The sequence below is a fragment of the Solanum verrucosum genome, unplaced genomic scaffold (assembly GCF_900185275.1).
Source record: "Solanum verrucosum unplaced genomic scaffold, falcon-dt-bn FXZP01000248.1, whole genome shotgun sequence".
Classification (NCBI taxonomy): domain Eukaryota; kingdom Viridiplantae; phylum Streptophyta; class Magnoliopsida; order Solanales; family Solanaceae; genus Solanum; species Solanum verrucosum.
In genome coordinates, this window is record NW_026020475.1 from 552,569 (window position 1) to 567,645 (window position 15,077).

Consider the following 15,077-nt stretch of genomic DNA (forward strand, 5'->3'; position numbering starts at 1 on the left):
ATTTTGGACAAAAAATGGTTCGTCGCTAATTGGAAACATCATTCGTGACAAAATAATGTGTCATTGACAACTCTAAATTCGTGGCTAATAGTATTCAATATTTGGCGTCAATCCTTTTTTTGGTGGGAAACTTTAAAAGACGAAACTTTGCAACGATTTTCTACATTTCGTCACTAAAAGTATGTGTTTCATGTATTTAAGCACGAAATATAATTTTTGTCACTAAAAGTGAATAATTTGGGACAAATTTCATGTCGTAGCTAATAATTTCGTAGCTATATATCACTTTTGTTGTAGTGTATACTGCATTCAATCGACCTGCATCTTTTATGATGCAGATACATGTATTCAGGATCATCAACAGGCGTTTCGTTGAGATCACCTTACACTTGTAGACAGTATTTGGTGAGGCCTCTTTGCTTTTGGGAGACTTCGTTTTAGTAGTATTTGAGGTGTCATGGGTCTTGTCCTGACATCTATCTTGAACAGTTAATTAGATGTTTCCATTGTTTCTCGAGATGTTTGTTTAACTTATGACTTATGTTAATTATCTCAAGGCAACAATTTAAGACTTTTCGAAATGCTCATCTATTTAAGGTTTGTGTATTATGTAGAGTCATCTGAATCATAGTACAGGCCAAGGGTTTGCTTAGGGATCAGAAATGGTTCTCGAGTGCCGGCCACGTCCAGGGTATAGGCTCGGGGCGTGACAGTAGCTAATAAGTTATAGAGCACAATAGGCAATTCATTGGAATTTCAACAAGTGGAGGATATAACCTAGCAATAACATTCATGAAATGATCCTCCAAATTGGTCCTATTTATATAGTCTGGAAAATCTGGAAACAAAGGACGACATGTAGATATGAAAAGAAAATAAACTTTCAACAAATATAATCATGTAACTAATGTGTATATTTTACAAATACAAACATAAAATAACGATCAAATTAAACAATGAACCACTATTTCAAAATTTATTAGAGGATTATTTCCATCCTTTAGAGGTTAGGGTTAACCAAACGGCTTAAACTCCTGGAATTAATAGTCATCACGTGATTCTCTATATCCACCATAGTTGTCTTCATCACTTCCTCTACGGCGATCACTTGATCGTCTACGTCTACCATATTCTTCTTCATCAGATCCTCCTGAGTCATTACGTGACTTTCTACGTCCACCATATTCTTCTTCATCAGATCCTCCGGAGTCATTACGTGATTTTCTACGTCCACCACCGTATTCTTCTTCATCAGATCCTCTGGAGTCATGACGTGACTTTCTACGTCCACCGTATTCTTCTTCATGATTTCCTCTATGAGAACCCGACTGCAAGTGACCAAGATTCACTTTCAGATGATCACCTCACTAACAGTTATTATTTCATTTAAGTTCTCATTCTTCATGATTCTAATATTCTTTTACAAAATAATATTGACTTTATGAGATAATAATTATAAGTTGACTTGATGACAAATCAATTCCTTTTTATGCACTAAAAAATTATTTTAACGTATTGTAGCTTATAACTAATTTTATTTTACAAAGAAAAAGAAATCTCATAATTATATGCAATTGTATATAGTTATCTTTAGGTGGAAATACTCCGCCCTTCTCAATTTATGTTATGGTATTAAAATCTTGAGATCAAACAAATTATTATTATATTTCTTTAAAATATTTGAATTATTAATTATTTTTATAGAAACTTTTATGTAGTTTTGTAAATTATATTTTGAAAAATCTAAAAGATTCTACATACAAATGTACGTCCAAAAAATAAAAAATTGAAATCTCAAAGACCGAAAGTGTAACATAAATGGTACAAAAGAAAGTTTTTTTTTTTTCTTAACTCCTGGTGTAGTCATACTTGAGCTTACTTTCTCAATTTCAATTTGCTTATTTTACATTTCTTTTTACTCTAAAATAAATACATCTTTTTAAAAAAAATTTGATAACTCTTTAATTTCAATATCTATCACAACGTTTAAAAAGAGTTTATAAATTGTACATATTTTTAATTTAAGACCGAATTCAAAAGTTTCAGTGAACATCATGCTACTCAGATTATATGCTAAACATGCAAGTTGAACCTTGGTTTTCGGAGTTTGAAAGAGAAGGGGAAGAAGCGGGGTAGAGGAATTGATCAACTCATCAGGCTCATGACCTGAAGATTGCAATTTTCCTGCTTGTGTCTACTTCATGAAAAACCTAAAGGGTCAAGGTAAGTGTATCAAGAGAAAATGAGCAAATTAGCTTATACCCAGCTAATTGAATGGAGTTCCCGGCTTTAAAGAATCAAGTTCAAGTACCGAGGAGATTTATTTGAAGAGCTTTGGTTATGAATGAATAGGCATATGGGAACAACATTGCTTACCTTCTTAAAATTAATGTATAATTAATTAAACTAAGACAGTTAAATTAAAACGAAAAGAGTAATAATGTCACCTCAGATGTGAAAGTGAGGCTGAGTTTTATCTCTCCACAATAGTCTTCATCTTTTACAACATTGTAAGCTCGTTCAGACACCTCTCCTTCACGCAACACTTCATGTAAGGGAATTCTGTTTGCATTAATAAAAGCACAAAATATATACCAAAGTGATTACCAATAGACAACATAAATGAAAAAAATAAATATTGATACTCCCCCGTTTTTATTTATTTATCTTAATTTTTAAGAATTTATTAAAAGGCACAACAGATAAATGTGCCTTTTAACTTGATCTCATTTTATATTTATGTTCTTCAACTTTATATATGTACAAGTAGGTACTTAAAATTGTATAAAATTAAACATGTAGACACACGAGTCCTGCGTGACATAATACATGTAGGACACCACGTAGGATACAGATTGACATGTAGAATGTCGCGTAGAACGTGTGTCTATTTGTTCAACTTTATACAAATTTAAGTGTCTATTGTGCACGCCCAAAGTGGAAGGGCATAACTGTGAGTTGAGGTCAAGCTAAAGGGAATATTTATGTATTATGTCTTATTTAAAAAAGATATATTTAAGAACAGAAAATTCAAAAGTCTTTCTTATTTTCTTAAATGTCATGTTAAGTCAAAACAAGACAAAGAAATTAAAAAGAACTGAGTATTATGATATTAGGCAATTAAATGAATGAGAAAGATTATTAACGTTGCTTCTCCAACAAAATCATCTGAACTAAGAGTATCTTTGTCCATAATCCTGAGGGTGATCTCTTCAACATCACTACTGATGGTAAAAACAAAGGTCTCATTCCACTCAGGATCAGTTCCTTCACCTGTACAAAGCAACTTAATATTGAGTGATTTAGTCTGAGAAAATTTTCATATAGTGTAAAAATTGTTATGTTTTATAATCATAAAATGGGATTATTGATATATAACTTGACAATCTACACTGATAGCTAAAGAGATAAAATATATAGTATACCGTACACAATAGAATGTATAAATGCGAACATTAGTTATACATAGTATAAAAAAGTGTATCAAATAAGGTATTACTAATACATAATACAGTTAATACAATCATTATTTTTGCTAATACACTACTAAACAACCCCTAAGTATTTTGCTTCTGGTTTTGATTGTATATATATAGGAGGGTGAAAATATTGCGTTTAAAATATTATAAAATTCCTTCTATTTTAAATTGACTGACCTGCATTGATTTAAATTAAAGTTTAAGAAAGTAAAGAAGATTTTTAAATCTTATAGTCAAATATTAAGGATCTGTCAAATATATCAAAATGTCCTTCAATCTTGTGGTCTTAACTCTTAAACATGCTATGTAGAAAATTGAAATTTAAAAGTTGCTAAAAAGGAAATAGTCATTCTTTTTTAAATAGACCAAAAAGGAAAGTAGATCAAATAAATTGAAATTCAGGGACCGTATATGCTTTTATTTACGTAAAAATAAAACTATAGAGTGGGGGGAGCCAACATATTCTTAAGGGGTTCATCCGAACCCCCTTCGGCGGAAAATATTACTATTATTTATACATGGTTGAAATTATTATTTAGGTTTATATAGTAGATGTCGAACCCCCTTCGATTAGTTTGCGTATTTACTTCTTGAGATTTTGAACCCCTTATTGAAAATTCTGGCTCCGCCACTATAACACGGTTCAGTTAAATTATAATTAATTAGAAATACCTGATGCAACACCACTTTCCTTCTCTTGAGTCCGACAGGTGAGGATCACATAAGGATTCATACTAGCTGTTCAAATTTGAAAAAGCCAATTCAATAAACCAATTAATATGGATTAGTAACATTAAAAATAATGAATAAGGGGACATTCATATTGTTAAGATCAACAGATTTAAAAAGAAACTTTATCATATTAATTTTCTCGTCAAATCAAAATCAGATAACGATCTAAACCAAAAATACGCCATTATTTGTCACAAAAAGCGAGATCTATCATCATTATTTTAAATGAGCATTCAATTATGAGGATCAAATTAAATACTAAAACACCATATTACTTTTCCTCTTAGAAACCATAATAAACATAATTAGAAAAAAAATGGAGTTTGTGAATATCATACTGAGCCAATTTTGGTCTTCAAGGCCTTTGGCATTTACAAGAAAAACTTCAAGCGTCCCACTTGGCATCTTCTTTGGATCGAATTATTATTTTGATAGAAACACAAAAAGATAGTTGAAAGATGTAGAAATGCTTCAATTCTGTTTTGAATGATGGCCTTTGGACCTGTTCAATGATCTTTATATAATTAACTACCTCCAATCACTACATTCCACGTGGTCAATAATAAGTTCGATAACGATATTTTTTGAAAAATATTTTTAAAACGGTTGTAAAAAAAGATCAATGGTAGTGATTATAGAATAATATTGAGTGTAAGGCACAAAAACAACAAAACACGTTAAAGTTGAATAGTATAAGAGCAATTCAAAATAGTATATCAATTTTACTCAAGTCTCAGGCAACAATGCTTTAAAAGCATAGATGAATATATACATAATGGAAACCCCTAATCCATGTTATATATTATTTTGGTACTAAAAGATGTAATATATTATAGCTTCATAGGTTAGGACCGAAATAATTAGGTGCCATGCGGAAGCTAACAAAGCAAATATCGAAAAATAATGAGTAAGAAGACAAACGAGAAATATACCAAAAGACACAAAGATTTAACGTGGTTCGGTTAATCGACCTACATCCACTATATAAATATGAGAGTACATAATATAGAGAGAAATAATTTTAACCCAATTCACTCAAAATACATGGGAGGTTCACACAAGTGAAAACATATCACTTGTGTCCCAAATCCCCCTAACCAAAACTCTCAAAGCTCCTAGGACTACATTGTGAATGTTAATTAAGTTAGAAGGAACGAACCTCTATTTATAGAGTCATAAACATTTTCCTAAACCTTTCCTAAAAAGACTAAGCAATTCTAAACTTTTTTCTAAAACCTATTTATGGTAATAAACTCAGGAAAATTAATACCTAACAAATCTCTCCCTTGGCCTGAATTTCTGACAAAATAAATTTGCTCCACCTTCTTCATATAATCTTCAACAACTTGCATCTCATCTTCATAATCTCCTTCATCAAATCTATGTCTCAACACAGAGAACTTCTCTAAAAATTTTCTCTAACAAAAATCTTCATTACTGTCAAATAGGTTGCGGCTAGAACTGAACCCGCCAAGATGAACACTTGTTTCTAACTTGGCTCAACCATTGAACCTCCGTACCACTTGTCAGGACCGAAATAATTAGATGTCATGCGTAAGCTAACAAAGCGAACCTCGAAAGACCATGAGTAAGAAGATAAATGAGAAATATACAAAAGACACAAAAAAATTAACGTGGTTCAGTCAATCAACCTATATCCACAAAGGGGATGAACAATCCACTATATAAATATGAGAGTGTAAAATATAGAGAGAAATAACCACAACCAATTCAATCAGAATACATGGGAGGTTTACACAAGTCCCAAAATTCTCCCCCTAACCAAAAATCTCAAAGCCCCTAGGACTACATTGTGAATGGTGATTAAGTTAGAAGGAACAAACCTCTATTTATAGAGTTATAAACTTTTTCCTACAAGAAAATGACTAGTCAATCCTAAACTTTTTCCTGAAAGAAAAACCTATTTATGTTAAAAACTCAGGGTAATTATTAATACCAACATCATATGCATCATATACATCAATACAAGGATCTGATAGAGTATTGCTACTCTAGTTTTTGGGAAGGGGTGTTGGGTTGCATAATACTTGTTACAATATTTATTAGTACTAGTGGGCTTTATTAGCCTAATAAAAAGAGTTTGTATATTGTCTGCTTTCAATTTTTTTAGGTACAAAAAGGGGAGGAACTGTCCATAACAAAAAGTAGTTAGCCTTTCATAATTTAGATCTCTCCTTCTCCAGAATATCTGTCACTTGATTTTCTTCGCAACAACTGTGTTGCACCTATGCTAGCTGTCACAGTAGTTCCCTGCATTCAGACAAAATAGTTGAATAAGATGGATGATCGTTTCACATTGAATAGTCCTCTTAATCGATAGTAAATTCAAAATGTGTTAGATTCCTCACTACAAGAAAATGGTGAATTACATGGGGATTAGGATGAAAATTTGCAGTAAAATTAAATAAGTTTCCTGTGAATTTCATACTAATTCCTAGGAAAATCCCCATGTAATTCACAGTTATCCTGTAGTGCTTATTGATTGCAATCTTTAATTTATTTAGGAGTGCCCATAATTCAGAAATTATGTTTGTGTTGCAAATAAATTGTCCATAAACCTACTATTCGTTTTTCATCTTTGTCCCTTGTCACCCCCTATATCACCTCTTCCAGATTTCTCCTTTTGCTGAGTTATCTATATTGAGTATATATCATCCAATAATAGGTGTAATTACCCTCCAGGTCATTTCCTTTTTATTGTATTATTCTCGGTATTTAAAGTGTTTCTATAGTGACTCCAAATCAATTATTACTTGTTGGGACTGACAGTTCGATTGCCTAATTGTTCGTTTGATTTCTATGCGATTTCTCATGATTTGGAGCTTTTGAAACTTAGATAGTTGACTTCGTTCAAAACTTCAGGTAGATGGTTTCAGAATGTAATTCAAACAGTTCGGTTAGCTCTGGAACGTCGTGTTTTGTCTAAAAGGACTTTTGGTGTGGATCCCGAGGCTTAGGTCGTGACTTTAGGTGCCATCATGACTCGAGTAGTCGAGTGTTTAGGTCAGTAGGTGGTTTCCATCACACAAATATAGTCCTTTATTTAGAGGAAATAGTTTGTTGGTTGGTTAAACTAACGTATTCCCTCTCATGACTATAAGATATGTTTTGACTTAGTACATCCAATAATAAGGAACATTGCCTCTTCTGTTATTGTTCCAGATAGCCAACTCAAAACTAGAACATCACGTTCTTCCCAAGTTGTGAATCTTTTTTAAAAAAAATAAACAGATGTCTTGTCATTGCCATTAATGTGGATTAGAAAAGAGGAAGGAGGACTTTACCTTGCCTTCCTAATGAGATTTGCATAATATACGAGCACAAAAGGAGGCACAAACAATGCCAAACGCATAGAAGCACCTCAAGGTGGCTCAAAGAAAATCATACTCGGTTTTCTTTTTTTGACTCTCAAGGAGGGAAATTGCCATTTTTCAGTGTTTAGTAGGCCTCTAATCTGCCTGGGAACAGTGCTTGGTTGTGTAAATACTTTAACTTCCTCAACAAAATGGCTCATTGAAGCCAATTTATCAGCCACACTATTTGCTTCCCTAAAACAATGGTTAATAATTACATCATGTATCCAGATCAATCTTCTAGTTTCCTCCACTGATTCCTTAATCCTCCATGGAGTGGACCAACTGTTATTAATACAATTCCGAAGGAGTAGGGAATCAATCTCAGTGATGATGAGATTATGACCACTGTTAATACACCATCTAAGTCCAAAGAGGAATGCATTTGTTTCTGCAGTGTTGCTGGTGTGCCTCTTCCAAGTGGGAGGATGAAGGCCATCAAACAGGTGCCCAGGGAATCTCTCACTATTCCACCACCTTTTGTAGAATTTCAAACACATGAACTACCAAAATTCATTTTCACAAATAAGAGAGGGAGTTTCAACCACCTCACACGGACAGAGCTAGTATCAACTACCTTAAGTTCCATGGACTTCAATAAATTCTCCCAGTTCTCAGGTATGGTATGTTCAGATTTGTAAAAATTTTCTTCGACAATTGACATATGTTGAACAATATGAGAGACTTAGATCTAATGATAGAGGGGTACTTGGAGTTAGGAGCAGGATAAGGAACATTGCCTTTGAAGATTTCATCAATCGTAAAGGTTTGAATTAGTTGGAGGATTTATGTCCTCCAAACTAAGTAATTTGATAATTTCAAGTTAATAGAACAAATTGCAATAAATTGATGGAGAGAGAAAATGAGGAGAGGGCAAAGGTAGTATTTGGGGATGAGGCCATATCTAGTGTTAATCTCTACAAGAATATTTCAAGTATTGCACTAAATAGTTGGACCAAAAGCTATACAAATTGTACATTGAGACCCACTAAATAGTTGAACTAAATAAAAGCTATACAAATTGTATCTTGAGGCCTTATAATAGTTGGTCATTTCTGGCCCAATTTGATTGGGTATTAATTTTATTCATTTTTATAAAAACATATGTACTGTAAATAATCACACGTGTCTTAGTTTTTTCACTTTCTATAAGTTACTTTGCTCTTCATCTGCTCGAAAGTCTCCTCATTTTCAATTTTCAGAAAGTGTTGCAGCAATTCAAGTTCTTACTTTCTTCTTCATCTACTCAAAGTTTCTCATCTTCAATTTTTGAAGAGTGTTGCTTCAATTGTAAGGTATTCCTTTTCCCTTTGTTATTCTTCTATCTATCAATTTTTCCTTCAAATTTTCTTTGTGCCCATAAGGGGAAATTAAAATGGAAGTCCCTAGCTTCAATTTTTTCATCAGACATCGTTTGTGAGCAAGGGAAAAATCGAAATAAGAGTTTCACTCATGCAACTGAAAAATTCTGTTTTATGGGTTTATAACGTTTTGATTTTTAGTATTGAAAGAGAAATTAGGACAAAATTACTTTGGGTTTACATGTTTCTTCATCCTAAGTTCTTGCTCTTCTTGAACTCTCTAAGGTATATGAATTTGACCTAATCTGTTGGATTTTTCTTTTCGAATTTCGGAGAACTGTGAACTGTAAATTGCCCATATATAAGTGTTTTTGTTTGTTGTAGTAGGGTTTTCTGGTGAATTAGTTTATTTGATCTATGTGATTTACAAGAATTGTGTCGGAGGTGGGGTGATGTTAAGCTTTTTGTGAAGTTTTGCGGGAAGGGAGTAAGTCTGGGGTTAAAAGTTCAAAGATGATCAATTTTTTGACCCGGGTGATTTTTACAATAGAAGTGTTGGAGGTGGATGGTATTGAATTTTTTGCCTAGCTTTTGTAGTTATAAATGTGATCAACAAGTTTAGCCTAAAGGGGGGTCAAAAATTTAGAATTGAGTGAATGGATATAGTAGGTTTCTAAAAAGTATTTAGTTAGGGGAATGATGCTAAATAAAGCAATTTAGGTTTTGGTATGTGAGCTTTTATAGCTTGTTTCTAGAACTAATATCATTTCTACAGTGACAGAAACCTTAAAAGTTGGTTAAGAATGTGCATAGTTGTATATCACGGACTTAGAGTTTTGTTAAAGCTCCGTGCGACACTTGACAACTTACTCACTACTCTTTCAAAATCTTGTAATCTCAAGTAAGCCTTTGAACTTAAGATCGCTAAGAGAATGTAAAGAAAGATCTAGAGATCTTTTGGAAGAAGGTTTTTCTATTGCTTGGAGAATGCTTTACAACTTGAGTGATTGCTTGCTTCAAGCTTGGATGCCTTACAAATGAATGCGCCATCTATTTATACTACAACCTAGGGACTAAAGTGTAATTAAAAATTACTTTAGAAGTCCCTAAAGCATTTATACTTTAATCCATATTCTAGAATTCTCTATTAGTCTATAGAATTCTAAGGCTTTCTAAGACATCTTTCTAGTTATTCTAGAGTCTTCTAAAGAAAAGTCTAAGGAATTATATGGCCTTCTTGAAAGTGTCTAGAAAATTTTAGAGTGTTCTACTAACCTCTCCATAATTCTAGATTCTTCACCCTTATTTCAGTGCCGAATTTGACAGGCAAAATGGCGGGACATGACATGTAGCTCCTTTGACTAACTATTTTCTCAAAATTGGGCTCCTGACTCCTATTGGTTGATTTAAGACTAGCTTGAATAAGGGGATAGCTAGCTAAAGTTACTTAATGTATTGTTGTTAATGGTTGACTGCTTTGTATCTTTGTACTTTTTGTATCACGTACGTGTCTAAAGCTAACCTTTTTGGTTGTTCAAATTAACAAGTTTTGCCTAAAGGGGGAAAGCGGGGTCAAAAATTAAGAATTGAGCGAATGGATATAGTAGGTTTCTGAAAACTATTTAGGATGGTTTCTAGTCAGACAGTTTAATTTTGGAAATACATTTAAATTTGTGATCATATTTGATGGATCTCTGATGCTGCAAGTGAGGGCTTACTATTGGTAAGTGGGTGAGTAGCGGTTGAATTCTCTTTGTCCTGTCTTTTTATCTGATTTTCCTTTCTGTGGAATGTAATTTGTTGAAAATTTTAATTCTAATTCTTCGTCGACTTACTGATTTCTGGTTAATTTATTGTGACTAATAAAAGTTCAAACTTACAAGTACAATGCTAATGGGGAACTCGATTAGTTTAAGCTTGATCATCATGATCCTATGTTTCGAAATAGAGACTGACATGACATGCATAACTTTAATTTAACATGACCTTAAATAAGAAAGTATAGAGATTGAGTATACGGTAGAAGAGTAAAAGGGCCGAGTTAAACCTCACTTTATGAGGGAAAGAGAAGAGGCTAACTCCTCCTAATGAAATTACATTGAGTTTGTTGTTGTTGTATTTCATAATCGCGCAGTTTCTTATTGTTTCATGTGTATTACTATTTGTTACTTTATTTATCGGTTTAAGATATATACTCAATGAACAGTTATATTGATAAATGTAGAAATTTGTATTGCAGTTGATGTCCTAAAAATATTCTTTTCTTATCAAATAAGAACTCCATTGAAGAGTATTTTCTTTAATTTGTAATGCTGCAGTAACAAGGTGATGAAATCTAAATAAACTTACAAAATGCGTCATATGTTTCTTACTTTTTGCACAGTGTGTGTTAAGGCCAAATTTCAGATTTCTTTTCTTCTGTCTTATGCTAAAATCTTTTTCAATTTTAAATTTTATTTTAGGCTTTCTCCTTATGTTTTCTCCCATTTGATGTAATTTTGGTTTCTACTTGATATATATAAGTGAAAAAATATATGTAATGAATAATGCATAATCATAATATTCATTTAAAAATATGTAGTATCTAATATCCAAAATGGGAACCAAAGTCTGCCTTAGAAATCTCTGTCTTAGTGACCTGTTGTAGAGTTGAATCATTTATCTTTTTTTTATTTTTATTTTATGTTTTTAATAGTTGTTGGTTGCACTAAGGAAAAGTAAAATCAACTCTAATATAAAGAGTGTCCATCCAAGTAATGTATGTCATCAACTTAATGGACTATTGTTTTATGTTGTAGAAAAACTTATAGCCTCAAAAGAAAAAGTGCAGATGATAAATCATAATGACTTTTAAGTTGTTTCAAAACTTTCAACACATGATTCATTTTTTCGCGAGTTCTATTTAAAGACATTTATAGTGTGCTCTTACTAATCTTTTTATTCATATGTGCATCCTCGAATTGATTCGTCTCTCTTTAATTGAAGCTTCACTGATCAAACCCGGAGATTTGCACGTCTCTTCATGGTACCGTTTTGGGAATGTAGAAGATTGACTACCAAGCATGGACTTTTGCTCAACTTTTGAACTACAATATGCTCCTGATGTATTTGAAACTATGAGCTATAGTTTTTATTTATTTATGTATAGCATGTATTGTAACAATGGACAACATATGTCTGTTGTATGTACTGCTAATATATATAATGGTATGCTATTATTATATTAAGCATATGTAGCAGTAGTAGTATTGTACTCAATTAACTCGCCAAGCTGAATTGTTGAGTAGCATTTCGACATTGTCCGATATGATTTTTCATTTCACATCTTACTAATTTAACAGTGTTGGGCCCGTGCTAAGCACAGGCTATCCCCATTTGGTATATATATAGAGAGAGATACACTTTCAAGGATAGAGTTCTATCCAGATTGAGAGTATTTATCAAAAGTCACCAATCCATAATGCACAAAAATCACTCAAAGTAACTTGTGTTTTATTTTTATGTACATTATTTAACTCAAAATTATACTTTAATAATATCAATATTATCTCATAATACCTTATACTACATAACTAGGAATTCACGTGCAAACGCACATGCAGAGAAATTAATTTCTTACGTACTATATCAAGACCTAATTTGTAATTGAATATTCCAATAAAAATAATAAAAACACAAAAGAAAAAAAGAATTTGAAGAGGCAGTTGATTTATGAGGATAACCACTACTACTTCCCATTAATTAATATCATTAAGAATATAATATTCCACAGAATAACTAAAAGGGAAAAAACGAAAAAGATTAGCGTTCTATATCCATCGAGTTGGTTGTTCTCCAAATATTTTCGGATCATAGTGAACACATGTGTTTTTTGATTGGTCTAGTAAAACTATAAATTAAGCAGATCTAAAACTGATAAATCAAAACAATAAAAAAGAATTGTATTGAAATCTATTTTACTTTCTTCCTATTATATATCTTATTCTTCTTTGAATCAAAAGATGCCTTATGGACAACTTGAAGTTTATATTGGATATGCAAGAGGCCTTGAAGATCAAAATTGGCTCAGTATTTTCCTCACTAACACATTTTCTTTATTCTATTTCAGATTATATTTGTGATCGTGTTTATAGACGATATTCTAATATGAAGTAGATTATGTGATCTAACTTTCAACATGTTATTAATTTGTATCATACAAATATGCACAACATATAATTAAAATACATATACAAAAAAATTCAAGTTCTGAATCCGCTTGTTAATTTTAAAAATCAAATGAATCGATCAACTAATTCAACTTATTTTTTTGTTATATTTACAACAGCTGATATGAATCCATATGTGGTCATTACTTGCCATACTGAAGAGAAGAAAACTAGTACTGCATCAGGTTAGTAATACCTGCATAACTTTAATCAGTAACAAAATGTCCCTTAACAACATTAAGTTTTTTATGATTGTCAATTCGTCATATAATCTATTAATTAATTAAACTCGTATCTTAATAGTATAAGTTTGTTGTTATAGGTGAAGGAGAGGACCCTGAGTGGAATGATTCCTTCTTATTCACTGTTACTCGTGGTTGTGACGAGGTTCACATCAAGATTATGGATGAAAATACTTTTCAAGATGACGATTTCATAGGAGAAACAACGTTAATAATCTCTCTAATTCCTTTCTCAACTACGAACATTAACTTTATATTATGTAAATAATCTATAGTCTCTAATACATGGTTCTTTTTTCTTTTCGATATTCAATTATCAAAACAGAATTCAATTAGAGGAAGTGTTTCGCGAAGGAGAAGTGGAAGCAACCATGTATGACCTTTACAATGATGATGAAAATTGTGGATCCATCAAAATTGGCCTCACTTTTACTCGCGAGGAGGTAACATAAATTATTTGTTCTTTAACAACGAAATCAATCATTCTTTTTGTAATTTTAAGTAGTAACTTTTATAAAAGAACAAGATCGATCAAGATTAATATATTCTTCTCACTTGCAGAGGGATGAATGTGACGAGGACTACTAGTTTACGTTGTTCATCCCAAGAAGTTGAGTTTATGAGAGGGTCGTTGGGTTATCCATACAACAAGAAATAGTCCTAGGAATAAATTATGAAATGATATTGAATTGTTTGTTTCAATTATCAATTTCTCAGTTTTTTTTGCGTGAATAACATACGCATTAGTTATGCTGTAATTTTTTTGTATTATTTCGATATGAATTTAATGTAAAATTGAAATATACGCGTTAGAAAATTTTACATTTGTATCATCAATTTTTAGTTAATTAATTGTTGTTACTTAGAATGTTATCTCCCATGCATGTTTGCTTCTAATATTTGTAATATGTATTTTAAAATTAGTAAATTATTCTACGTTTAAGATGATTGTAGTATTTCATGTATTTGTAATAATATGAAAATATAGCTAGTGTTATAAAATATTATAGTGTGGATGTCCATTACACCAAGAAGTTACTCTCACCCATTATCTCCATTACTTTCCTCCATTATGAAGATAATCATAACCTCCACCTTTACAACCATTATTCTTGTAACCTTTCACTTCCATAACCTCCTCCATTATATTCATGTTAATGTCATGTTTATGACTAACTTTTTGTATGCCTCTATGTTACACTATAAATAGAGGCATAAGGTTTCATATTGTAGAGACTTGAAGACTTGGAATAATAAGAAAAACTCTCATCTTTTGTCTGCCTATTTCTATTGCTTTCATCTTCTATATTTCTTGTCTTATTTTGCTTTAGTTTTACAACACGTTATCAGCACGATTGTTCTACTATTGAAGGATTGAAGCAAAGTAAATATAAAGAAGGTAAAAATATTTGTGTTTATTTTCTCTCAGAAACAAGGTAAATTACTATATAATCTATTTTATATTTTACTTTTGATTATGCATCATTAGTTTTCTTACCATCTAAATTATATGAGTCCAGCGGATTGATCACTTATATATTTAAAAAGTAAAATTAGTTTTATAAGTTAATAATTTGAAAAGAAATTGTTCTTTATGATCTTATTTTATTAAAAGATAAGTTATTGAGTTATGCGGCATATACATATTGATTGGATTATCATTATTGGTTAGTACTTTTGCACTTCTTTATTTATCTTTATCTAAACATTTACTTGATGAGTTATTAATATTTTATTTGTA

General features: G+C 31.6%; 2 protein-coding genes across 3 annotated transcripts; one reads left to right on the forward strand and one right to left on the reverse strand.

Annotated features, from left to right (window-relative positions):
- Nucleotides 1-1,006: 1,006 nt before the first annotated feature.
- On the reverse strand, nucleotides 1,007-4,683 carry LOC125809105 (elicitor-responsive protein 3-like). 2 transcript variants are annotated; one of them, XM_049488748.1, is made up of 6 exons: nucleotides 4,550-4,683; nucleotides 4,152-4,217; nucleotides 3,147-3,273; nucleotides 2,448-2,562; nucleotides 1,240-1,328; nucleotides 1,032-1,182 (listed from the first exon to the last, which is right to left on the reverse strand). In XM_049488748.1, the coding sequence occupies exons 1-6, from the start codon at nucleotides 4,614-4,616 to the stop codon at nucleotides 1,041-1,043; spliced, it is 606 nt and encodes a 201-aa protein (XP_049344705.1). In that variant the 5' UTR covers nucleotides 4,617-4,683; the 3' UTR covers nucleotides 1,032-1,040. The 2 variants fall into 2 exon arrangements, with proteins under 2 accessions (XP_049344704.1, XP_049344705.1); XM_049488747.1 differs by having other exon boundaries at nucleotides 1,007-1,328.
- Nucleotides 4,684-12,834: 8,151 nt separating this feature from the next.
- LOC125809106 (elicitor-responsive protein 3-like) lies at nucleotides 12,835-14,043 on the forward strand. Its single transcript, XM_049488749.1, has 5 exons — nucleotides 12,835-12,954; nucleotides 13,214-13,279; nucleotides 13,417-13,543; nucleotides 13,662-13,779; nucleotides 13,898-14,043. The coding sequence occupies exons 1-5, from the start codon at nucleotides 12,888-12,890 to the stop codon at nucleotides 13,922-13,924; spliced, it is 405 nt and encodes a 134-aa protein (XP_049344706.1). The 5' UTR covers nucleotides 12,835-12,887; the 3' UTR covers nucleotides 13,925-14,043.
- The last annotated feature ends 1,034 nt before the right edge of the window (nucleotides 14,044-15,077 follow it).